This window comes from Phycodurus eques, chromosome 5 (assembly GCF_024500275.1).
Source record: "Phycodurus eques isolate BA_2022a chromosome 5, UOR_Pequ_1.1, whole genome shotgun sequence".
NCBI lineage: Eukaryota > Metazoa > Chordata > Actinopteri > Syngnathiformes > Syngnathidae > Phycodurus > Phycodurus eques.
In genome coordinates this window covers 32,130,664-32,153,660 of record NC_084529.1, presented here as the reverse complement: position 1 = coordinate 32,153,660, position 22,997 = coordinate 32,130,664, and the positions used below count along the sequence as shown (strand labels likewise).

At 55.0% G+C, this 22,997-nt stretch overlaps 2 protein-coding genes across 13 annotated transcripts in view; one reads left to right on the top strand and one right to left on the bottom strand.

The window, feature by feature from the left end:
• LOC133402517 (integrin alpha-11-like) overlaps positions 1–14,358 on the top strand; it is a 20,107-nt gene extending 5,749 nt beyond the window's left edge. For 2 of the 10 annotated variants that reach the window (XM_061676355.1, XM_061676357.1), the window contains exons 2-26: positions 1,047–2,222; positions 2,294–2,421; positions 2,823–2,971; positions 3,058–3,202; positions 3,280–3,445; positions 3,521–3,591; positions 5,430–5,574; positions 5,646–5,800; positions 5,873–6,025; positions 6,961–7,161; positions 7,256–7,380; positions 7,456–7,628; positions 9,598–9,737; positions 9,817–9,927; positions 10,095–10,180; positions 10,252–10,459; positions 10,606–10,698; positions 10,770–10,878; positions 10,970–11,048; positions 11,116–11,227; positions 11,551–11,676; positions 11,745–12,002; positions 12,090–12,185; positions 13,094–13,210; positions 13,308–14,358. In XM_061676355.1, coding sequence (XP_061532339.1) covers positions 1,634–2,222; positions 2,294–2,421; positions 2,823–2,971; positions 3,058–3,202; positions 3,280–3,445; positions 3,521–3,591; positions 5,430–5,574; positions 5,646–5,800; positions 5,873–6,025; positions 6,961–7,161; positions 7,256–7,380; positions 7,456–7,628; positions 9,598–9,737; positions 9,817–9,927; positions 10,095–10,180; positions 10,252–10,459; positions 10,606–10,698; positions 10,770–10,878; positions 10,970–11,048; positions 11,116–11,227; positions 11,551–11,676; positions 11,745–12,002; positions 12,090–12,185; positions 13,094–13,210; positions 13,308–13,391 — 3,819 coding nt within the window. In that variant the 5' untranslated portion in view covers positions 1,047–1,633 and the 3' untranslated portion in view covers positions 13,392–14,358. Of the gene's footprint in view, positions 1–1,046; positions 2,223–2,293; positions 2,422–2,822; positions 2,972–3,057; positions 3,203–3,279; positions 3,446–3,520; positions 3,592–5,429; positions 5,575–5,645; positions 5,801–5,872; positions 6,026–6,960; positions 7,162–7,255; positions 7,381–7,455; positions 7,629–9,597; positions 9,738–9,816; positions 9,928–10,094; positions 10,181–10,251; positions 10,460–10,605; positions 10,699–10,769; positions 10,879–10,964; positions 11,049–11,115; positions 11,228–11,550; positions 11,699–11,744; positions 12,003–12,089; positions 12,186–13,093; positions 13,211–13,307 lie in introns of those variants that run through there. The other 8 variants (XM_061676363.1, XM_061676361.1, XM_061676360.1 and 5 more) reach the window with 8 other exon arrangements.
• Positions 12,559–22,997, bottom strand: fem1b (fem-1 homolog b). 3 transcript variants are annotated; one of them, XM_061676364.1, is made up of 5 exons: positions 22,375–22,712; positions 19,051–20,020; positions 18,034–18,363; positions 14,887–16,547; positions 12,559–13,548 (listed from the first exon to the last, which is right to left on the bottom strand). In XM_061676364.1, the coding sequence occupies exons 1-4, from the start codon at positions 22,620–22,622 to the stop codon at positions 16,203–16,205; spliced, it is 1,893 nt and encodes a 630-aa protein (XP_061532348.1). In that variant the 5' UTR covers positions 22,623–22,712; the 3' UTR covers positions 12,559–13,548; positions 14,887–16,202. The 3 variants fall into 3 exon arrangements, with proteins under 3 accessions (XP_061532348.1, XP_061532349.1, XP_061532350.1); XM_061676365.1 differs by having other exon boundaries at positions 12,559–13,541; XM_061676366.1 differs by having other exon boundaries at positions 12,559–16,547; positions 22,375–22,997.

Here is a 22,997-nt window from a genome sequence, read left to right as displayed (position 1 = left end):
AAGAGATCATGTCTGGCATTTTCTGGATTTTACATCTATGTTTTCGACTGTAATTGTAACCTGTGCTGGAGACCGTATTTTGGGCGTGCCTGACATTTACTGAAGGAGCACAAAAACTGGCACACATTCTCCACGTTGACCGATTTGGTTATATGGAGAGAAATCATGTTTCATCACTCTGTTCGGTGAGCGAACAAACGTGTCGGAGATTTGCACTTGCTCCGTGTTCTTCACTTAGAGTACTCGAATCGCTGAGAAAGCGTCTCAGGTCAGCAAACCAAAGCGAGTCACGTGAAACGGCTGTTTCACATTTTGTTTTTCAGAGACTTTTGCAAACGATCGGAGTTGTCCTGCTATCCGCTATTTTAGTTCCGCGTAGCGTTTTAGCAAAATGAGACGTTCAAGCAATCGAACATGCGATACCGAGTCGATACGGGGCCAGAAGTCGCCGTTTTTCAACAGCTGAGGTCGACGCATCGTGAAATTGCTCAATTGCGAAATAGTCGGCACCCGGGTCCGAATGCGCTTTGACGGAGGCGTTTTCTTCCGCATGCGCTTCCGTCAATTTGCAGCGTTCCCACTTTCGGGCTTTTTTACAAGGCGCGTCATTTTGGCCCTGACAATATCGCCCTCCGACACTCCTCTTCCCCTCTGCCGATGTTGCGCGCGCGCCGGCTCGTTCGCTTTGCGCCGTCGAGTCACGTGAAGCTACGACACGGTTAACGCGAGTCGGGGGCGACCCGGCTGCCGCCTCTTTGACGGAACCGCGGCGGCGCATACGCGCGCGAAAGTCGAACTACCGGATCGAGCCCGTCGCGCCGGTATCGCCACCGAGCCTGACTCGGTATCGATACTGTCGATATTGGGACGGATGTCCGGTCCGGAACGAGAGACGGCGGCGGTTCCTGGCGTGCGCAATTTTCTGTGCACGACAGGAAAAGCTTTCCGCGACCTCTGCGGCGCGCTCGGCCTCCCAAGAAGCCTGAAGCGGCTCCCGTTTCACTCTCACGTTCAATTGCGTTGTCGTTGTCGTTGCTGTGTTGCAGACTCGCTCGTGTGCTTCAACCTCAACTCCAAGCGAGCGCAGATCTTCCGAGGCTCCGAGGAAAACCACTTCGGTTACACGCTACAACAACACTACGCGCAAGGACGCCGATGGTGACGGATGCTTCTCACACACACTCGTCTTTCCATTTGTTTCTACTTTTCACCTCGGCTCGTCTCGCCGCCGTCTATCTTCTCTTTTCTGGGTGGTGCGTGCGTGCGCGCTTGTCAAATTCGTTCTTCTTCCCCGCCGCCGTCGTCGTCTCGGAATGTTTTTCTCCGTCCGAGGAAAATTCGCAGCTGGACTCAATAAGGCAGACGACAAGTCGCGTGCGCTCGACGTGCTCCCCTTCATCTCGCTCTTCGTCGTGTTTATCGCGAGGCGGACAAACGATTGACATCGTTAACGGCGATGTCCCGCGGCGCATTGGGGGGAAACAAGCGCACACACAAAAGTCAACAGGAAGTGTGTGTGTCGAGTCCACGTTAACGATGAGCTGTGGAGTCTGACTCCCACGCAAACACAAATGTATCCACGCACACGCCACTTTTCAATTTCCCAGTAACCTCATTTTGGGGGTCTTCACACATGCACACGTGTGTGCAAATGCGTGTTGGCACGCGTCCCCGCGAATGCGTGTTCGTATGTGCGTGCGCGTACGCCCGCAGGCTCCTGGTCGGCGCCCCCCTGGCCCGGACGGGCGACCAGCGGACCGGCGATGTGTTCAGGTGTCCCGTGGACCACGGGAACTCGAGCGGCGCCTGCAGCCGCCTGCACCTGGGTGAGCCGCGCGGCCCGAAGCTCCGCCCCCTGCCGGACGATCTGTTGACGTGCTGTCACGTGACCAGGAAACGTGTCCGTGGACCGCGTGCCGGCGCAGCGGAAAGACGGCATGAGGCTGGGAATGACGCTCACCGCGGATCGCAGAGACGGAAGCTTTGTGGCGAGTCGTGTGAACATACTAAAAGTGATGAATGCCGGCGTGCTGACGCACACCGACATGCTAGCATGCTAACAAGGACGGATGCTAAGTCGCTAACAACGCGGCGGTGTCGTCGGCAGACGTGCGGTCCGCGCTGGTCCCACGAGTGCGGCAGTTCCCTGTACACGTCGGGAATGTGCGCCCGCGTGGGAGCGCGCTTCCAAATGCTGGGCGCCGTCACGCCCGCCTTCCAGAGTAAGTCCGTCCGTCTCCTCGGCGTCACGTCCGTGTGCGTCCACGCGGGCATCCGTCTCACCTGTGCGCAGGGTGCGAGACGTTCGTGGACCTGGTGATGGTGGTGGACGGCTCCAACTCCATCTACCCGTGGGGCGACGTCAGGGACTTCCTCATCAACGTCCTGAACAAGTTCAACATCGGCCCCAGTCAGACGCAGGTCGGCGTCGTTCTCCTCGTTTTCACCGTCCTCCTCGTCATCTTTCTCCTCCTCAACTTCCTCGTTGTCAGAACCCTTCTCATTTTCTTTTGTGTTTTCCTCGTCCTTACCGTCCTCTCCGTCGTCCCCTTCCTCCCGGTCCTCCTCGTCGTTCTCGTCCTTATTATCGCCCTCGTCCCCCCCATCCTCCTCGTCGTTCTCGCCGTCCTCCACTTCCTCCCGGTTGTACCCTCCAACGGCGTACTCCTCGTGTCATTCTCCTCCTCAACCTCCCTTTCGTCCTTGTCCTCGTCGTTCCCGTCGTCCCGATCCGCCCGGTCATCCTCGTGCTTCCGGTTTTCCCGGTCCACCCCGTCCGTTGGCTTTTTCTGTTCCCGTGACATCGGCGTGCGGGTGCGCAGGTGGGGGTGCTGCAGTACGGCTCCAAGGTGGTCCACGAGTTCCGTCTGGGCGAGCACCGGACGGTGGAGGAAGTCCTGGCGGCCGCGGGTGACATCAGACAGCGAGGAGGCGAGGAGACCCGGACGGCATTGGCCATCAACGTGGCCAGGTGCGCGCCTCGCCCCGCACGCCGCGCCGGAGATCGGTGCGTGTCCGTGTGTATCATTGCCGCGCCGGTGCTTGCGGTTTCCTCAGATCGCAGGCGTTCGAGCGCGGCGGTCGTCCCGGCGCTCACAAGGTTTTGGTGGTGATCACGGACGGAGAATCTCACGACAATCCTCGGCTCGACGACGCCGTCCGTCGGTGCAAACGCGACAACATCACCATGTACGCCATCGCGGTGAGACCACTACACGACACTGACACGACATAACACAATCACGTGCGGCGACACTTCCTGTCTACGTGCGATTTGAGGTCCTGGGCTACTACAACCGGCGCGGCGTCAACCCGGAGGCCTTCCTGAAGGAGATCCGCTTCATCGCCAGCGACCCCGACGAGGACCACTTCTTCAACGTGACCGACGAGGCGGCGCTGAAGGACATCGTGGACGCGCTGGGGGAGAGGATCTTTACCTTGGAAGGTGAGCGCGGCGCTCGCCACCGACGGCTAAATCGGGAAGACCGGGATGTCGACCGATCGCTCCGGTGTTTGTCAGGAAGCGGCGGGACGGGGCGAGGCTTCGGCCTGCAGATGGCGCAGGCGGGATTCTCCTCGCACCTTCTGCAGGTGAGTCCGCCGACTCCGCCCGAACGCAAACCTTCGCCTTTGTGGCCGTCTCGCGTAGCCGCGTTCTCCAGGTTATTTGAGGAAACAAGGAGCTTGGCATCGAAAAAACATCTCAGCTTACCTCGATTTACAGAGCATTTGAAAAGTGCTGTACATCCACAAACGGAACGTTGTACACACCGAAAATTCTAAAGTATGAAGGATACACGTTTAGAATCAACGGCCATTGGCCGGCGACCGGTTCAGGGCGTACCCCGCCTCCTGCCCGATGACAGCCGGGACAGGCTCCGGCACGTGAGGAGAAGCGGCTCAGGAAATGCACGGACTTAGGATCGATTCTTCCTGTTTATGCAATACAATACAACAACACAAAAGCATAAGAACAAAAACCAACAGGAACACGAGGACTACACAGCGCTAACACAACAAACGCGACACAATCCAGTCGACAAACAACAGAAAGCCACAAAATCCAAACTACACGAAAAGACAACACCGACGTAACGCAACACAAACACTCCAAAACTGAAACGCAACCCGTGTGAGACAACTCCAGGCCAAAGACAACACGACGCAAGGGGAGCGGCAGCTGGACACTCGCGCCCACGCCGGAAAGCTGCGCAGGTGCCAAGTCGCGCTACTGCGCCGACGGTAAGCCGGCGGGTTCTTTCGCCGGCGACTCGTGACTTTCGGAACACGAGCGTCTGTCGCTTCGACTCGTTCCGCTTTGAAAATGAGCTCGTTACTTTTGAAGCCGAACGCGACGCGGAAAGCGCAAATAAGCCAGTCGAGCGCATCGGTCGCCGACGTCGGGGATGCAACATACTTTTAAGTACATGCGCGTTTATTTCGTCACCATTCTTTGGAATTATGTTGGTTCTGTGTTAATTTAGCTGAATGCTTATTACATCACATTTACAATGAGAGTACATTTTATGTGTAAAACAAACCATCTTACATTTGTATTCATCATTATTTACTTTTTATTCAATGACCGAATTAAATCATTGGTTCATTGATTGATTTTCAATCAAATCAATTCGGCCGGAGTAGTAATGCTATTTCATTTTGAGTATTTTCCTAACATTACTAAATATACATTTGAAATGTTTGGATTTCAATTGCTTCGTCATCATTCAAATAATGACAAATGATAAGATTGAAAATGGGAATTCAAAATTCGATCCGAATTGTGTTGGTTAAAAATGTTGATTTCTCGACTTTGGTTTTTATTCATTGATGTAGCAGGTAGTTGGCGAATTGATTTATCGTCAATATTTTTTCAAAGACCCAATTGTATTGAAATCATTGTCAACTCGATTTTCTCTGCGCGCTGTCCACAAACGTCGGCTCCGCCCACACGATCGATCGCTCGATCGATCGATCGAATCGGCTTTGTTTTCGGCGCGACGCGGACGACGGGACGCGTCAGGCGTTTATACCGTACAGCGTTCGGGTCGACGACAGTGCTCGACGAAAACGGGTTTTAGGACTCGGACTCGGACTCGGACTCGATCGAACTCGTTCCGAGTTCGGCTCTTCTGGACCGAGCGATGAGCTCAAGTCAGAAAAGAAGATTCCACGGGAATTTCCGCCGCGTGCGAGCGCAACCGATCGCTCCGGAACATTCCTCTCGCACGTTTCTCTTCTCCTAGCGACCTGGACAACAAACGCCGCGCCATCGACATGTCCGCCGCTCGCCGATCGCAGGGTGTGCGGAAGAAAATGAAAAACCGGTCGCCGATATATCCCAGGACACGTGTAGACATACACGACGGACTGGTCGCCAGACCCGGGATGAGAAGCTCGCATCTCAGCTAACCGCTCGTGTTTCTCAGGACGGCCTTCTGGTGGGCGTCGTGGGCGCGTACGACTGGAACGGCGCCGTGCTGAAGCAGAGCCCGCACGGGAACCTGCTGCTCGCCCAGGCGGCGTACGGCGACCAGTTTCCCGAGGAGCTCCGGAACCACGCCGCCTACCTCGGTAGGAGCCGCCGGACGGCGCTGTTGCGGCGCGGCGCCGCGACAGCTGACGCCGCTGCCGTCCTCCCTCAGGCTACTCGCTGGGGTCGCTGGTCCCGACGGGCGCCTCGCGGGACGAGATCCTGGTGGCCGGAGCGCCGCGCTTCAACCACAGCGGGAAGGTCGTCGCCTTCACGCTGGATCGCCGCGGACACGTCGACGTCCTGCAGGCGCTCTTGGGAGAGCAGGTCTGATCGAGACCTCACGTGTACGACGATAGCTTCGTGTGCGTCACGTACGTTGTTTCCCGCGCGCGTCAGATGGGCTCTTACTACGGCAGCGTGTTGTTGTCGATGGACGTGGATGGCGACTCGCGGAGTGACCTCCTCCTAGTGGCGGCGCCCATGTACTGTAGCCACGACGCGCACGAGACTGGCAAAGTGTACATCCACACGCTCGACACACACGCAAAGGTAAACGCTCCGCACACAACACGACGACGCGCACGACATAAGTGCACGCTAAGGTCGCAATTCGATACGTAGCGCGATTTCTGACCCGCGGTTTGATACCCGAAATTTTTGGGCGGAGGGTGAAAAGAGGTTTTAAGAAGAGATTGCAATCAAAAAACGCGACTATTTATTTACGACACTTCATTACGCCGGTCCGGGCTGTAAAGCAGAAACGAAGGAACTAAGTAGCGAGCGTATCAAACAAACTTGCTGTCTACGTCAACATTTAATTAGCGCCGTAACAGACTTCCTATTTGTGCCGCAAACCAGAAAGCCAACAACAAAATAGGTCAAAACAAGGCCGGCGTGGTGAGCCCATCCGCATCACAGTTCTGGGGACCGGGGTTCAAATCCCGGCCCCGCCCGGGTGGAGTCGGCATGTTCTCCCGGTGCACGCCGGTTTCCTCCCGCCTCCCAAAAACACGCGTGCTCGGTCGACCGAGGACTCTAAATCGCCCGTAGGCGCGAACGGTTGCTTGTTTCGCGTCCCCTGCCATTGGCCGGCGACCGGTTCGGGGTGCGCCCCGCCTCCCGCCCGAAGATAGCCGGGCTAGGCCCCGGCACGCCCGCGACCACGCGTGACGAGAAGCGGTGAAAAGAAATGGCGGGATGGGTGAAGTTTGGGAGCGCCGTGAGCTCATGTGGGTGGGTGCGCGCAGAAGGGTGGGACACGCGTGAACGGGCGTGTCGCCGTTGTGCCACTTCAAAGGCGACAAAGCTTCGCGTATTTGAAGACCGCGATTTTTCGGTTTCGATACGGAATCGGCATAGCCTCATTATACACACACACGCATGTACACGCAAACACAGTTGCAGACACGTGAACACACGCAACAGAAGTGTATGCGCTACTCCCAAATGAGTGTTTGCGTGTGCGCGCGCGCGCGCTCTCGCAGGCTCCGTTGGCGCTGCAGGGGGCGCTGCTTCCCTCGCCCGCTCGCAATTCGCGCTTTGGCTCCGCCCTGGCGCAAATTCCTGACGTGAATGCGGACGGCTTCAACGATTTGGCGGTGGGTGCGCCGCTTGAAGACGACCACCGGGGGGCACTGTACCTGTATCACGGGCACCGCAGGAGCATTCGCGCGCACCACACGCAGGTGGGGGCGGCAACCGCACGCCATTGCCGAAATACGTGACACGCGCACGCGACCATCGCGACGACGGTGACGAATCTTCCGTCTTTCTCCTCAGCGTCTCGCCGCCGTCAGCCTCGACTCGGGACTCAAGTACTTCGGCCAAAGTCTTCACGCCGCCGAGGATGGCGACGGACTCGGAAACGTCGCCGTCGGAGCGCTCGGCGCCGCCGTCATCGTGCGGTCAGTCCCGCGGCGTGCACGCGCGTGCGTCATGCGTAACGTGACCACGCCCCGCCCCGCCCCGCCCCCCCGCAGGTGTCGCCAGGTGGTGCGTCTGGAGTCCACGCTGACGTTCGAGCCCGCCAAGGTGAACGTGTTCCGCAAGGGTTGCCAGAGAGCGGGACGAGCGGTCGCCTGCATGGTCGCCGTGGTGTGCCTGCGCCTGCGCGGCGCCACAGCTGACACGCGCGACGCCGCCCATCGCGTCGGTACGCGCGACGCTACCCAAAACTCTTTCAGCATGTAGTCCAAGTGCTCGGTTTTTTTCCACTGCTATCGCCACGTTTGGCCTATCGGATGACTCCAAGACGATATCACACTGCCGGATGACAAGTTGCCACGTGCACACTCGAAACATCTGGACAACATCCACGCGCACACGCACTTATACAGACACACACACACACACGAATGCATGACACAATCAGTGTGTCATGCAAAACCCTGGCTAAAGATGTCGATGTCCTGCGCGAGCACATACACAGGATGGCGGACTTGGAGAAACTTGAGGGAAGTTGAATTTCGGGCCGCGGGACCACCAGTGCCCCTCCGGCTCGTGGGCCGTTTCGGCCTTTAGCGCTTTACACGGCCAACGGGAGGCGGATCAGATCTTAGCTCGCGGCGGCACGGCACGCCGGCTCTGGCCTCGGGGGTTCGGTGGTAGACGTTCCCACGAACCTTCCACTGGGCGGACTTCCGTGTTCCAGCCGTGACGTCGTGCTTCGGCAGCTGACTCGGCATAGCGCAGATGTTTTCGCTCGTATGCCTCGTCCGCGGAATCCTCCCGGCGTGCGGTGAGCCAAATTCTGTAAACCTTCTTTAGGAAAGGGGACCGCAGCACCAGATCAGGTGTCAAGGTGGTGGCGGCGGCAAGTTCTGGAGCAAACACCATCTGCTGTGAGTCTCCAGTCACGTGCTCAGTCCAGCCTGATGGTAGCTGTAGCCCCTTCGTGGATAAAGGCAGTTGTCCGTGAGGGGTCAGATCTTGGCGGAGGTAGCTAAGTGATGCCGGATGGACTAACCCCACCGGTGTGGACGCAAGGGTCTTTAAAAGTCGGTTATGGCGCCAAGTGTACTGGTTTTGCGCCCTGCGAGTATGTGCCGGCGTGGGCGCTGGCCCGGAGCAAAGCGCGCAACCAGCATCCTTACCGACCCACCCGTGGAGATTATGCGGCGTCGGAAGGACGACAAACGTCGCACTTCCCTCACTACCGTCTTCCTTCGTGCAGGAGCGGTGGTGGCCTTTCTCCAGGACGGGAAAAGTAGTTGTCGGCCCGAGGCCTCCTCTCCCTTGCCGAACATTGCAGACGATGTCGGCGTGCCTGAGAGCTCACGTTGCCTCTTGCGTCTCCATTTGCGCCCAGTCACCGAAGGCGGTGACTTTCCCCTCATCACGAGAGTTTTCGATTTGTGTCACCTGCAGGTGTGTTTTTGCGCACCGTGAGCCCGGTGGGAGCCTGACCTTCCAAAATAAGTAGGGAGACCGGGCAGACCTGGCTGATGTTCACTGCGATCAAAACGCCGTCTGGTCTGCGCCACGCTTTGGGTCAGGTCCTCTTCTGCCGGACTCTTCTCAAGAGCCTCCAGAGAAACCTACAGAAACAGCTGGTGCATTCTTAGACACTATGTATGAGACTCCGTTTGGCCCAGGAGCTGATGCTGTTCTTGCCCCACAGACAATCTTTTTCACCTCTCTCCAAGTTGGAGGGCCAGTCTCAAATTGATGCTCTGGGGGGGGGGGGGGGCTGTCTGACAAGATGGCCCACTTTTGCTCTTCGGTGAAGAGAGTCTTTAGGAACTTGAAGAGATCTTTGTAGAACCGTGTTCTGGTTTGTTCTTTCTTCCTTCTTGGTATCTGTAAACGCTCTGCTCTACGGAGGGATGCCAGACGGATTTTAATCTCAGCCTGGAGAGTGCTTATGCCCTCCTTTTTCCACTCCAGAAGTCTTCTTCCGCTGTTTCCAGAGTTGTCTCCTCGCTTGAGCAAGGTGCTTCATCTCCTATTGCCTCCTGCAGCCTGTTAAGCACCTTTCAACTCTTCTACTCTAAAGTGTTCTGCTTCATACATCGTTTACTCGCGTAACAGTTCTTGTTAAAATGGACTCCGCCAAGTTGTAAGTCATTCGGCGGCACATCACATCCGCTAACGCCGGACCTCTGACTCCACCCCCTCGACAGCGGTCCGCTACCAGCTGAGTTTAGACGAAAAACGATTTCCTCATCGAGCCGTTCTGGACGACCGCGAACAACTACAGACGAAAACGATGACGCTGACAACGGGAAGTCAACAATGCCGACGTCACGGATTCACAGTGCAGGTGAGGCGCACACGTGCGCTCACATATCGCGCACGCTCACGCACAAGTACACTGACAGGCCGAGCGGTCCTCTGAACAGGACACGATGGATTACGGCCGTCCAATCACGGCGGGGCTGGAGGCGGGGCTGTGGAGCTCAGAGGACGGGCCGATGCTGGACCCCGATTGGCCCACGACGCTGAAGGCCGAGGTGAAGTCACGGCACCCTGCGGCACGCCGACGACGCGACAACTCGCTTGCAACCGAGCGCGCCGGGCTGCTAATCAATGACGTAGCGCAGCGGAAAGAGGCTATCGTAGCATTTAGCTTAGCTTAGCGTAAACGTTACATTAGCTAGCATTGTTGCATTTGTTGCAGCTCCCATTTTGGAACGGATGCGCGCGGGAAGACGCTTGCGTGCCAGACCTCATCATCGACACTCACACCGACCTCACCGGCGTCCGGTGAGTCTCTCACTCTCGCGCGCGCAAACAGGCGCACACACGCAGTAAGAAGCGTTTGTGTTCCCGTGTAGACAGTTGTGCAGTTCTCCGGAGGAGGCGTGGCGGTCGGTGTGCGGGCAGCAGGGGACGCCGCAGGCCGCCGGCGCGTTCGTGGTGGACACGAGGCGGAGGAGGGCGGCCTTCTTCGCCCGCCTGGAGAACCGCGGTGAGAACGCCTACGGGACCTCCGTCCTCATCTCCTCCTCGCGCAACCTCGTCTTCGCGAGCCTCGTCGTCAAGGTGAGCGCGCGGAAAACGTAGCTTTGAATTGATACGAGTCGGTTAGTTTTAATTCAATTTTATTCGACCGGATTTGATTCGATTCAGTCTGAGAGTCTCCCGAATCCCTAGCGAAGGATTTGTCTGGCCCCGCCCCTTTCTGACAGGACCAATCAGACGTGCGAATGGAGTGCTTCTCCGAGGAGGCCAATCGGAGGCGGTGTAACATCAGCGCTCCGTTCATGAAGGCCTCGTCTCAGGTGCGAGCCCGAGATGTTCCTTTGTTTGTCCACGTGTGCCCTGACGTGGACCGGTGACCGGTCCCGCATAGAAAACGGACGGACGCTGGCTTTCTCCTTCCAGGTGTTTTTCCGGGTGGAGTTCGAGTTCAGTTCTTTGGTCTTTCTGGACCACCTTTGGCTCGCCATGGCGGCCGGCAGGTGAGAACGCCGCACACGTGCAATCACTCGCCTACGTACACGCACACATTAAACGCGTAACGTGTGTGCGCGCGCGCGCGTTCTAGCGAAGGCGAAGACGCCTCCCCCGATGACAACGACGCCGAGATCACGCTCGCCCTCAAGTACCGAACGGACATCGTCTTCACCGCGTCAGTTGGCCCGCCGGCGATCGAACGTCCGCCGGCCAATCGAATGACAGCTCGTCTCTCTCCGCAGAGATCAAAGCCCCTCCCGCTTCGTCGTCCGATCCGAGTCTTTGGCGTCCCCGGGAGATGAAGACGACGAAGACGAAGACGACGTCTTCCCGTCTTTCAACGTGTCTTTCTATGTCAGTCGCATGGAAAGATGCTTCGGCATAAGCACAAGTTGACAGCGCCATGCTACTAGTGCCACTAATAAGCAAAAATTCTACTAGTGCTTCACAAGTGGTGTGCAGATGTCAACTAGTGATGTAGTTGTCCTTCTAGTGCACTCTAGTCATTCTACTAGTGTGCAGAAATATCATATAGTAGGAAAGCACGAGTGGGAAAAAGGTCGCGAGTAAAACATTGACCTTATATATATATATATATATATATATTTTTTTTTTTTACATACACACAAAGAAAGAGAATGTGTAAATATATCAATGTGTGTGTGTTGTGGTCCCAGCTGGAGAACCTGTCGTGGTTCCCCGTTGACGGCGTGTCCTTCAGGGCCGACCTCTGGGCTGTGAGTCTCCACGGCAACCGTCTGCTGAGCCTCACGCACTGCGGCCTGGGCCGGGACCGGGACCAGGTCCGTTCCTCGGCCCCGCCCGTCCGGCCGTCGATCGCCCGGCTCACGCCCCTCCCTCGTCTCCGCAGGCCGCCGCCTCCTGCGTCCTGACGCAACCCGCAGCAGCCGATCAGGCGACAGCGGAGGACCTGACGCACCTGACGCAGATGGTTGGTGCGCGTACGTGCGCACGTTTGCACGAGCCCAAAGTAACACTGCGCGCGTGCCTCGTGCAGAACGCCAGCAACAGTGCGAGCGTGTCGGCCGACTGCAAACTTTTCCTTCCGGCGTCCGATCGCGTCACGTTGACCCTGAGAGGAAAACTCCGGCGACCGGTCTTGCAGAAGGTCACTCGCTTCTGGCATTTCCCACCCAATAGCGAATTGTCCCCCAGAAAAGTACTGAATTGTGAATTGCGTGTGCACCTTCTCCAGGTGGTCTTCAGGACTCTGCGGGTTTTGCTCAGCGCGGACGTCCGCTTGGACTCTTCAGGTCCGTTCTTCCTGCAGCAGGAGCGTCCGGTCAGACAGGTGCGGCTCTGCCCTTTTCTCGTGAGCACAAATTCCGTCCTTGTGCGGGGCCTTGCGCGTATCCCACGATGCAACTCGAATCGTCGTCCGGCGACGTCATCAAATTGTTAGAATTCCCGAAACGCGTACGACGCTCGAGTCGTGCCGTTCAGACGCCGAAGACGACTTTGCGGACTTCGGTCTCGGTTTGGATTCCGAGGAAGCCGGTGGCCGAGTCGAGCCGCAAATACCTCATCGTGATGCGCAAAGGGTTTCCCACCTCCGCTTTCGACAAAACGAAGCGCTGCCTCCCGGTTCGCCGAACAAAACACCCGCAGCCACTTGAAACGTCTGCAATGTCACAAGATGTCACCAAAGATGACAAGAGCCAATGTTTAGACTTCGTTTGCGTTTTTAACATATATTTCTATCAACAACATGTACAGTGGAGCGGGCCAAAAACCCGTGGATAATTGATGCATGGAAAAAAATTATATTATTTTGCTTTTAACCACAAAATGTCCGCCAATGTGCGAACCTGCGCGTGACAAAGCGCGAGCACGCAGGGCTCCGCTCTACTTCACTTTCGGCCAAAGACACCGCTAGAAAGTCAACAACAGTTTAGCAAGTTCGGCTTCAAACGATCACGTCATCGACGTGTAGTCACGCTCGTTAGCGAAGCATACACACCAGTCGGCAGACCCGTTGTCTGGTTCTGCTCGCGTGATGTTTAACATGCAGCAAATTTGTTAAAAAAGGAGAAAAAAAATAAAATAAAAGCTTGAAAAGTTGATCGACGAGAACAATGGGCACAACAACAGCGGCATCAACAAAAGTGATAATCACACCATGACAGCGCCACCGCCGCTAATGTGAGTGCGTGTGCGCGTGTGTCACGGCGCCCCCATGTGGCCGGAGGTCATGCGCAGACGTTCGTGGAGCTGAAGAAGGAGCACAAGTCCGGCGCCATCTTGCTGATTGTCATTTTGGGAAGTTCAGCTGCAGGATTCCTCGCGCTGGCCATTATCGTGCTCACGCTGTGGAGGGTGCGTGTACACACACACACACACACTTACATTGACAAACTCTTATCTGTACACACACACACACACACACACACACACAACTAATGTGTGCGCGCAGCTGGGCTTCTTCTCTAGGAAGAGGCGGAGTCTGGCGCAGGAGGAGCCAGCAGCAGCCAACGGGAAGCCGGCGGACGTTTTGTGACGACGCGGCGGGAAGACGGCGGCCGCAGCGCGCGACGACGTCATCGACGATGTCGCCGTTCTTTGGGTAGAGGGGGCGGAGCTTGAGGGGACATCCTGGCCTCCAGTGACTTCCACAAAGATGGCCACCGGGAGCGCTCACCCAGGCCCCCTGGCGGCTGAGCAAAGTGCTGCCATAAATTTCCACTCCCGCCAAAACATTCCGCCGTACTTAGTGATGCCAAACCGCTATTGGCCGGCCAGTCGTCGGGAACAGCCATTGGCCGTGTCGGTTTGGCTCAATGTCAAAACTGTAACAAGAAGGTTGGTTGCACGGTTCCGGAAGACGCCGTTTGGAATCGAGTGACTTTTCAAATAGGACAACAACTATTCCATGATTCCAAAAGGGACAATAAGGAAATGACTTTTTGGTGTGCGGAAAGCACCGAGGGGGAGTTGAGCGCGCCTTCGTCCCTTGAACGAATTTGTCATGATGCTTCTTTACAAAGACTTTCCTCTTTAAAATAGGAAAATATAGAGAAATATATTTTAGAAAGCATGTTAAATATGTATTTTTCATAAGGGTGACATTTTATATTCATAAAGGTAAATATGACAATGAGAAACATACATTTACACACCTTAACAAAGACTTTAGGAAGAAAAAGGCTCGAAAAACTACAAATATTTGTAAACACTAAATTATTTGAACAAAGTTGCAAGCCCCAGCATTTGTTTTTTTACGCCTTTTTTATATACTGTTGATATACTGAATGTTCTCAATGTTTGTTGCATATATATATATATATAGTATATACTGTTCAATGCTATTTTTTTTCTTTAATAAAAAGGGGAAGAAAAGGACCGGCTGACCCCAAGTATCTAAAGTCCTCCACCCTTGCTATCTCTTCTCCCTGTAGCCTCACTCTTCCCTTTATTGAGTTTTACATGTTTGTTTGTTTTAGAATTTTCCAAACAAAACATGTTATTGTCACAGCTGTTGATGTTATTGTAGCGGACGGCGCCGTTGTCGTCGTTTGCTTTCCTTGTTATTGTCGCTGTTGCTTTTGCCGACGTCATGTTGGTATTGTTGCTATCTTTGTCAAATGTTGCCTTTATATTTTATAACTAAAACATGTCGCTATCGTGTAGGGCTGCAATCATCAATTAGCTTCATTGATTAATCTGTCAATTACTTTTGGATTAATTGATAAACCGGATGATAAGAGGACCATTTTCTTAAAACTTCCACCCCTTCCATTTCCATAGCATCTTACAGAAACTCCGCAAAAATGTTGATCATTCCTTTCCTAAGTAAAAGCAGATGATTGCAAATGACTTATTTTGAAAACACACAAAGATAACCGGTCTGCTTTCATGGAGGACGACAGAAATAAAAATATTTACTGTTGAGAGGCCGAAATTCCCAGGATTTGGACACTCAAGTTAAACAAGGTCTTGAAACAATTATCAGCATGTATTTGTCTATTAATATGATAATCAATTAACTGTTGCACCTCCACTATCGTCGTTACGGTCATCGCGTTCTTGCAGTCTTCGTCACTGCTGCTGTCGTCCTCGCAGTCGTCGTCGCCGTGCTCGTCATCGTCGCTGTATTCGTCTTCGCTGCTATCGTCGTGTATTTTATGTCATGCAAAACACCAACAACAGTTTTGAGGCACTTTGTTTAGCGGAGCTGAACATTTTTTTTTTTTTTTTTTTTTTTTAAATCATCTATTCAATTAAAAGTCACACAATCAGCTTGTCAATACTAAATACAAAATAAAAGTTCAGGCACACATTTCCTGTTGCGTGTTAATGAGACCGGGTCCTTGTGTGCGGGGTTCACTGAGTGGCGTGAACGTTTGCCACATGCTACGTTAGCCTGCTGGCTAACATTCATTAAAAAGTCAACAAGTATTGCTTGGAAAAAGGTCACCCGCCCGCTTAAAGGAAGCTTTTACAATAGAATCATTCAGACTGTTAAAACTAGGGACGGGCGAGTACCGATACCAGGTATCGTATCGGGCCGAGACCGGCCTTATTCCGATGTATCGGGTACTCGTGAAGGCTGCAGATACCAGCCACTGGGCTATAGAAGTTGACATCGCGTAAGTCCTCCTCGCCTGTAGTTGGCACTAAACTGCAGCCGTTTGACACATCGGCAAATCACGTGTCAGAAAGAAACAATTATCTTTCTTTGCGTTCACTGAAATTGTACAGTACGTATTCTAAGTACTTGTAGTATCCATATCGGTACTCTATCGTTAGCACGCTAGCATAGCATGTGATGCAGTAAGGAGTAGGGCCCGACCGATATGTATTTTTTTTAGGCTGATGCCAACGCAGATATCTGGCAGAATAAAATGTCGATAACCGATTAAACGGCTCACTAATTTAGAAAATATATCATGAATAAAATGAGCTCTTTTTGCGTCACTTGCAACAACAACAAAAAGATATGAATCACAGGCAGAACATTTGACTGCTTTACAATCCTTTGTTCTTTGGGATTTTGTTTCAATTTACATAAGAGAAGTTGGCAAAAATCAGCTTTTTTTCTGGTCCATTTTAGGGGGGAATGTTTTTTTGAATGTCATTATCTCCGTATTATGTTGCAATGTGCTAACGTGTATTCAAAAAAAGCAGCATTTTACGTTTTCATTTGTTTGAAAAGGGCTAATTAATATTGGCCGATTAAATTGGCCGGACGATTAACTGGTCGGGCGCTAGTAGTAAGGAGTTGTTAATAAAAATAAATAGAGTTCTGGAGCGATTTGAACGTGTCCTAAAAAAGGGAGTTAAAAAGCAAAAAAAGGGACGTGGCCATCGGTCAGTGGAACTCGACGAACTCCTCGAGGCTGGCGGGTATCTGCTTGCGGTAGGTGATGCGGTGGCGTCGCACGGCGCGCGCCGCCAGGCACTTGAGGCTCATCTTCATCTGCGTCTTGAGGAGGATCTCGGACACGCCGGTGGTGCTCTTGTCCAGCGGCGTCTTCTTCTGCTTGTTGGTGCGGTCCGTGTGCGCGCCCGCCTCCACCAGGCCGATGATGATGGCGTGCAGCGTCAGAAAGTCGCTGATGGGTCGGTTGTACTGCACGATGACGTGCAGCGGCGTGTTGCCTTCGTGGTCTACCGCGTCCACACGGGCGCCGCAGTCCAGCAGCAGCTTGGTCACCTGAGGTGTAAAGATACGAACGCATTCAGCCAATGAGTGTCCCCGGATAGCGAAAAGGGAGGAAGCGCGTGTCGCGTGCCGAGTCACAAACGCATCTGGACCGAAGCGGCCCCGTCGAAAGCTCCACCCACACCGCGCCAACAAGTTGGTCAGATGCAAGCAGTGCTACGTTCTCACATCGGGACGGGAGGGAACACGACACATCGGTTTGACGTCAGTGACCCCCGAATGGAGGGACTGTATTAGGGTTGGGAACGACGCGACCGGATATCCATCCGGAAAGGCGAGAGATACGTCGATCGGCAGCAGAAGCCGCGAGCGATACAAAACCCGCCGGGAATCCTTAGATACGTCAGGTATAGGGCTGTTGACCGGATCTCGCGAGGCTAGGAATTGGCTGCCTGAGGCTTTGTGGTTTGCATCTCATAAAACAAGCGCGAGAAGTCTCGCCCTGTACTCCGCAGGTAACGGTATGTTTACAACCAAACACAGCGGTGACGGATACTAGCGACACTACTAGTTTGACTACATTTCTCCGTAGCGTCACTACCACAACATCGAATGGTTTTTCAGTAGTTAAGCTACTTTTGTGGTCTCAAAGTAGCGTTCCCCCAGGATTGTAAACATTGAATACGTCACGCTACGTACCTTGTCTCAAGTCCGCAGTCGACACCGGGGCCGGCGGCCAAATGTGCGCCGCAGATCGTAAACATGCAGACAATATGGCACTATAGATAGCACTATAGATAACTTTTATTTGACTTTATTTATTTGCAATAAATTTGAATCCACCCATTATTTTAGTACATTTTTATTCGATATTTAAGTCCAGCGTTAATGTTAACTGTGCCTAATGTCACAGTGGCTTAATAGGCATGTACTCTGTAGGAATAAAATCATTTTTTGATGAACACACTACTGTATTTTAATGTTAATATTTTTTTGATAAAAAAGTTTGTTTCTAGCTCTTTCCAATTTTTAGAAAACAGCAGTAGAGTAAAGAAAATGGAGAAATGAAGCTTTTTGTGAAAAGAAACATCAGGCAGAACAGCGACTTGGACGCTGATCATTTTTGCTTTTGTGCCACCTCAAACTATAAAACAATAATACAACATTGACAAAGGGCTTTTGATGGAAAAATCACTTAAGAAACGTGCCGTGAGCGACGTTTACTCAACTGAACGTCAACTGCTTTTTTAAAATGGCGTTCATCACTCACTCCATGAACTGCGCCATCTTTTCTCACCACCGCGACTCGCTTTCTACGACCTAGCGACCCATCTCCTGGCATTTATTAGTCATTACAGTTGTTAACAAAAGTAAATTTCTCAGATGAGCTGGGCGAGACCCTCTGCCACGCCTACCCGTTGAAAAACGGACTTGACGAATATATACGTCGGTGGCAGCCAACGCTTGGATTCCAGTTGACGAACAGAAACGTCAGTGAGTGAACGTCATTTGCATGCGGTGGCAAACAAACACAAACCTGCGCGTTGGGGAAGCCGCACACGTCGTTGGTGTGGAAGTCGTCTACGGGTGTGCTGGAGCTGATGGCCAGGTGCAGCAGGCTGGCGCCGTCGCGGGCCCGCGGGTCCAGCCGGACCACGTCGTACACGTGCTTGTTGATGCGGGCGCGCTGCTCGTCGTCGCCGCCGCCGCACGCCGTCTTGGTGGCGATACAGGCCAGGTACAGGAAGGTGAAGACGTTGGACTCGTAGTTGTCGGCCGCCTGCGCCAGCTCGCCCTCGGGCGCCGCCTGGGCGCGCGCCATGCTACGGCTGATCTCCAGCGCGCTGCAGCCCAGGACCTGCTCCACCTACGGGCACACCAGCAGTCGGAAAGGGCGGGTGACCAAATGTTTGCAGTTAACGCAAAATGTGGAATTGCAGGATAAGTAGGCATTTGGGAAGGTGGATTCGAGTCGGTGGGAAAATGGAGAACAACGGCAAACATTGATGGAATTATAAATGATCACTAGTTCAACTTGTTCAACTTCAAACGTTCCAAATGTTTGGAATTGTAGCCTCTCAACAGTGAATATTCTCAGATTTCTGCCATCCTCCATTAAAGCCGGCAGATTGATTGCATTTTTTCAAAATAAGACATTTGCAAACAGCTGCTTTTACGTCGGAAAACAAGGATCAATATTTTGTGCCGATTTTCTGACAGATGTTACGGACCAAACCGGGAAATGAATCATCATCAATTTATGTTTTCCACAATGTCAGTTTGAAATCTTATTCCGTTTTTTTTTAAACGAAGGTCTGAAACAGAGAGATGAGTCGATTATTGAAAGAATCGTTAGGTGCGGCCCGAGTTTCAAAGGTGAATTAAATGAGCTGAACATTCGGAATTTCACACGAAACTTTTTTTTGTTGAATATTTCGTTGGGAATTGTTGGATGAAAAATGTGGAATTGTGGGAAATGCGATTTGTGTGGAAAGAGCCGACTAACGGCCCGAAAGCCGTGACTTCCCGGACAGTGCGGACGAATGAAACCAACCGCGTGGGCGGGCAGCCGCTCCTTCAGGTGCAGCATCTGCGAGAAGACTTGCGCGAAGCGCAGCAGGTCCTTGTGCGTGTTGCGGTTTCCGCGCTGGCGCAAGCGCAGCGCGTGCAGCCACAGCTTGATGCAGCGCTCGAACTCCATGTTGTCGGCGTAGACGGCGCCGCGGTAGATGACCGGGTGCGACACGTCGGCGCTGTCGGCGCCCAGGATGCGCTCGCGGATCATCAGGCCCTCCATGTGTAGCGAGTCGCGGTCGGACCGGATGGCCTCCAGCTCGTCCGGCGTGCAGCACTCGCGCCGCCCGCCGTACGCCTCCACTGGTGCCAGCGGCTCTTTGGCCGGCACGGCACCGGGGTGGCGGCTGCGCTCGTCCATGGCGGCGCGCAGGTAGCGGTAGGTCTTGTGGATGTCGTAGTTCTCGCGGTCGTTGGCGAAGGAAGCGCCCAGCAGCTCCAGCGCCTCGACGCGGCACGCCGGCTCGCAGTCGGCGTGCGCCAGCAGCAGCTCCACCACGTCCGCCTTGCAGCTCTCCGCCGCCACCTTCAGCGGCGTCATGCCGTGCCCGTTGGCCGCCAGCACGGCGCGCTGTCGCACCAGCTCCGCCACGACGGCCAGGTGGCCGGCGTCGGCGGCGAAGTGCAGGGCGGTGGCGCCGCAGTGCGCCCTGGCGTCGGGGTCAGCACCGCGCTCCAGCAGGAAGCCCACCACGTCGCCGTGGCCCTTGTAGGCGGCGATCATGAGGCAGGTGTTGTGGTACTTATTGGTGATGCCGATGTCGGCGCCGCGCTCCACCAGGAAGCGCACGATGTCCAGGCGCCCGTCGAAGCAGGCCGCCCGCAGCGGCGTGGAGCCGGTGAGGGTGGTGTGGTTGACGTTGCCGCCGTGAGCCACCAGCAGGCGCACCACATCAAAGTGGCCGGCACCCGCCGCGCACCAAAGGGCCGTCGCCCCGTCGATCACGTAGCTGCGGGAGCGGACACAGGGGGGAAAGGTCAACCGGACGAGCGCATTCAAAAGGAATAGGATTTCATCGGTCTCTGATGTTAGCGGACGGCCACTCGCCCCAAGTCAGCTGGGATAAACAAGCGACGTGACAAGTGGCTGCCATCTTTGTGGAAATATCGAGCAGTTCAAATGCCTGTCAAAATCCTCCACAACGAATGCATTCACAGAAAAACACCTGACTGCTGATGTGCACGACCTTTTCTACTGCCCACAGTGCTCTTCTCGCCAATGATGCTCCATCAGCGCTTGTTCCCACCCACCCTCGAGGACCCTGCCGAGGGTGTAGAGCTGGTCCGCTGTTCCACGGCCAGGACGAAAACCACACCGCTCCTCCTGAATCTGAGATTCGACTTCTCGACGGACCCTCCTCTCCAGCATCCCTGAATAGACCTTACCAGGGAGACTGATCGCCTTGTAGTTGGAACACACCCTCTGTTCCCCCTTCTTAAAAAGGGGGACCACCACCCCAGTCTGCCAATCCAGAGGCCCTGTCCCCGACGTCCACGCGATGTCGCAGAGGCGTGTCAACCAGGACAGCCCCACAACATCCAGAGCCTTGAGGAACTCCGGGCGAATCTCATCCACCCCCGGGGGCCTTGCCACCGAGGAGCTTTTAACCTTGGTGACCTCAACCCCAGAGATGGGAGACCCAGCCTCAGAGAACCCAGACTCTGCTTCCTCACGGGAAGACGTGTCGGTGGAATTGAGGAGCTCTTCGAAGTATTCTCCCCACCGACTCACAACGTCCCGAGTCGAGGTCAGCAGCGCCCCATGCCCACTATACACAGTGTTGGCGGTGCACTGCTTCCCACTCCTGAGAAGCCGGACGGTGGACCAGAATTTCCTCGCAGCCGTCCGGAAGTCTTTCTCCATGGCCGTACCGAACTCCTCCCATGCTCGATTTTTTGCTTCAGCGACCCCCAAAGCTGTATTCCGCTTGGCCAGACGGTACCCATCAACTGCCTCAAGAGTCCAACAGGCCAAAAAGGCCCGATAGGACTGACCACCTTACGGCCACAGCTCCGGTCGGGCCGCCTCGGCAACGGAGGCGCGGAACACGGTCCGCTCGGACTCGATGTCGCCCGGCTCCCCCGGAACACGAGCAAAGTTCTGTCGGAGGTGGGAGTTGAAACTTCTTTTGACAGGGGATTCTGGAAAACGTTCCCAGCAGACCCTCACAATACGCTTGGGCCCGCCACGTCGGACCGGCATCTTCCCCCACCGTCGGAGCCGACTCACCACCAGGTGGTGATCGGTTGACGGCTCCCCCCCTCTCTTCACCCGAGTGTCCGAGACATGCGGCCGCAAGTCCGATGACACGACCGCAAAGTCGATCATCGAACGGCGACCTAGGGTGTCCTGGTGCCAAGTGCACCCGTGGACACCCTTATGCTTGAACACGGTGTTCGTTATGGACGTTATCCGCGGTGAGCGCAGAAGTCCAATAACTGAACACCACTCGGGTTCTAACCAAGGGGGCCGTTCCTCCCGATCACGCCGTTCCAGGTCTCACCGTCATTGCCCACGTGAGCATTGAAGTCCCTCAGCAGAACTTCTCGACCTCACACACCAGCTCGGGCTGCTTCCCTGCCAGAGACGTGACGTTCCACTTCCGTTGAGCTTCTGTAGCCGGGGATCGGATCGCCGAGGTCCCCGCCTTCGGCGGCCGCCCGGCTCGCGCTGCGCCCGACCCAAATGGCCCCTCCCACAGGTGGCGAGCCCACGGGAAGGGGGACTCGCGTTACCCTTTCTGGCTGTGCCCCGCCGAGCTCTGTGGGCGCAGGCCCGGCCACCACGCGCTCGCCTTCGAGCCCCTCGCCATGGCTGGCTCCAGAGGGGGGCCCCGGTGACCCGCGTCCGGGCAAGGGAAACCTCGATCCGGTCCTATTTTTCATCACAGGAGTCTGTTAGCAGTGCTTTGTCTGGTCCCTCACCTAGGACCTGTTTGCCATGGGTGACCCTGCCAGGGGCGTGAAGCTCCCAGGATCATTGGGACACGCAAACCCCTCCACCACGATAAGGTGACGGCTTCCGGGAGGGGTCTCTCTCGGCGATATCACACAAAAACATTCCTTGTGCGTTGTACTCAGGTCGAAGCGGGCCCCTTTTCAACCAGACTCAACAATTTGTCAGACTGTCATTTTTGGCAAATCTTGTCACATTGCTCGATAAACCCCAGCAAAATCATGACCCGAGGATGAAAACTTGGCAAGGGATGAAATAAATGTACCAGCATCACGTAATCAGGATTCTTAAAAATCTATACTGAGGGAGGCGTAACAGAAATACGAGCGGCCGGCAGTCTGTACGTACCCGTCGAAGCGCGCGGTGCCGGTCTGCTCCGTGTCCACCCGGTAGTGGTCGAGCAGCAGGCGGACCACTTTGTCGTGGCCGTTGCGGGCGGCGATGATGAGCGGCGTGAACCTCTGGCCCCCCTGTTGGCTGACGAAGGCCAGCAGGAATCTCGTCTCGGCCTCGCTGTGGTTGAACAGCAGCGCGGCCAGCGTCAGGACGCGACCCTCGCCGGCCGCCTTGTGCACGTAGCCGGCCAGGGACTCCATGCGGGCCCGACACGTCGTCGTCGCCGCCGCCGTCGCCGTCGCCGTCGCGGCAGCCGCAGCCGCAGCCGCAGCCTCCTCCGCCCCCGCTTCGCTCGCAAGTGCTGCCCGCAATGTCCACCCGGCGGCCAGCCGCCTCCCATCAAAATATCCGAGCGAACTCCAGTGCTCGCATGAAAAGCGACCGGGAGGCTCCGTGGCGGTGGGCGACGCAGCGAGGAAAAAGTGGCCGAGCCGAAGCGCTCGTCGCCCCGCGGCGGTTGTCCGGCTACGGGCTAGCCGAGATGCTAAGCTGCTGACGTGAGCGAGAAAGCCGCTTAGCTCCACAAATACGACGTTTAAAGGCAACAAAAACAAGCACGAAGTCGTTCCTTCGCC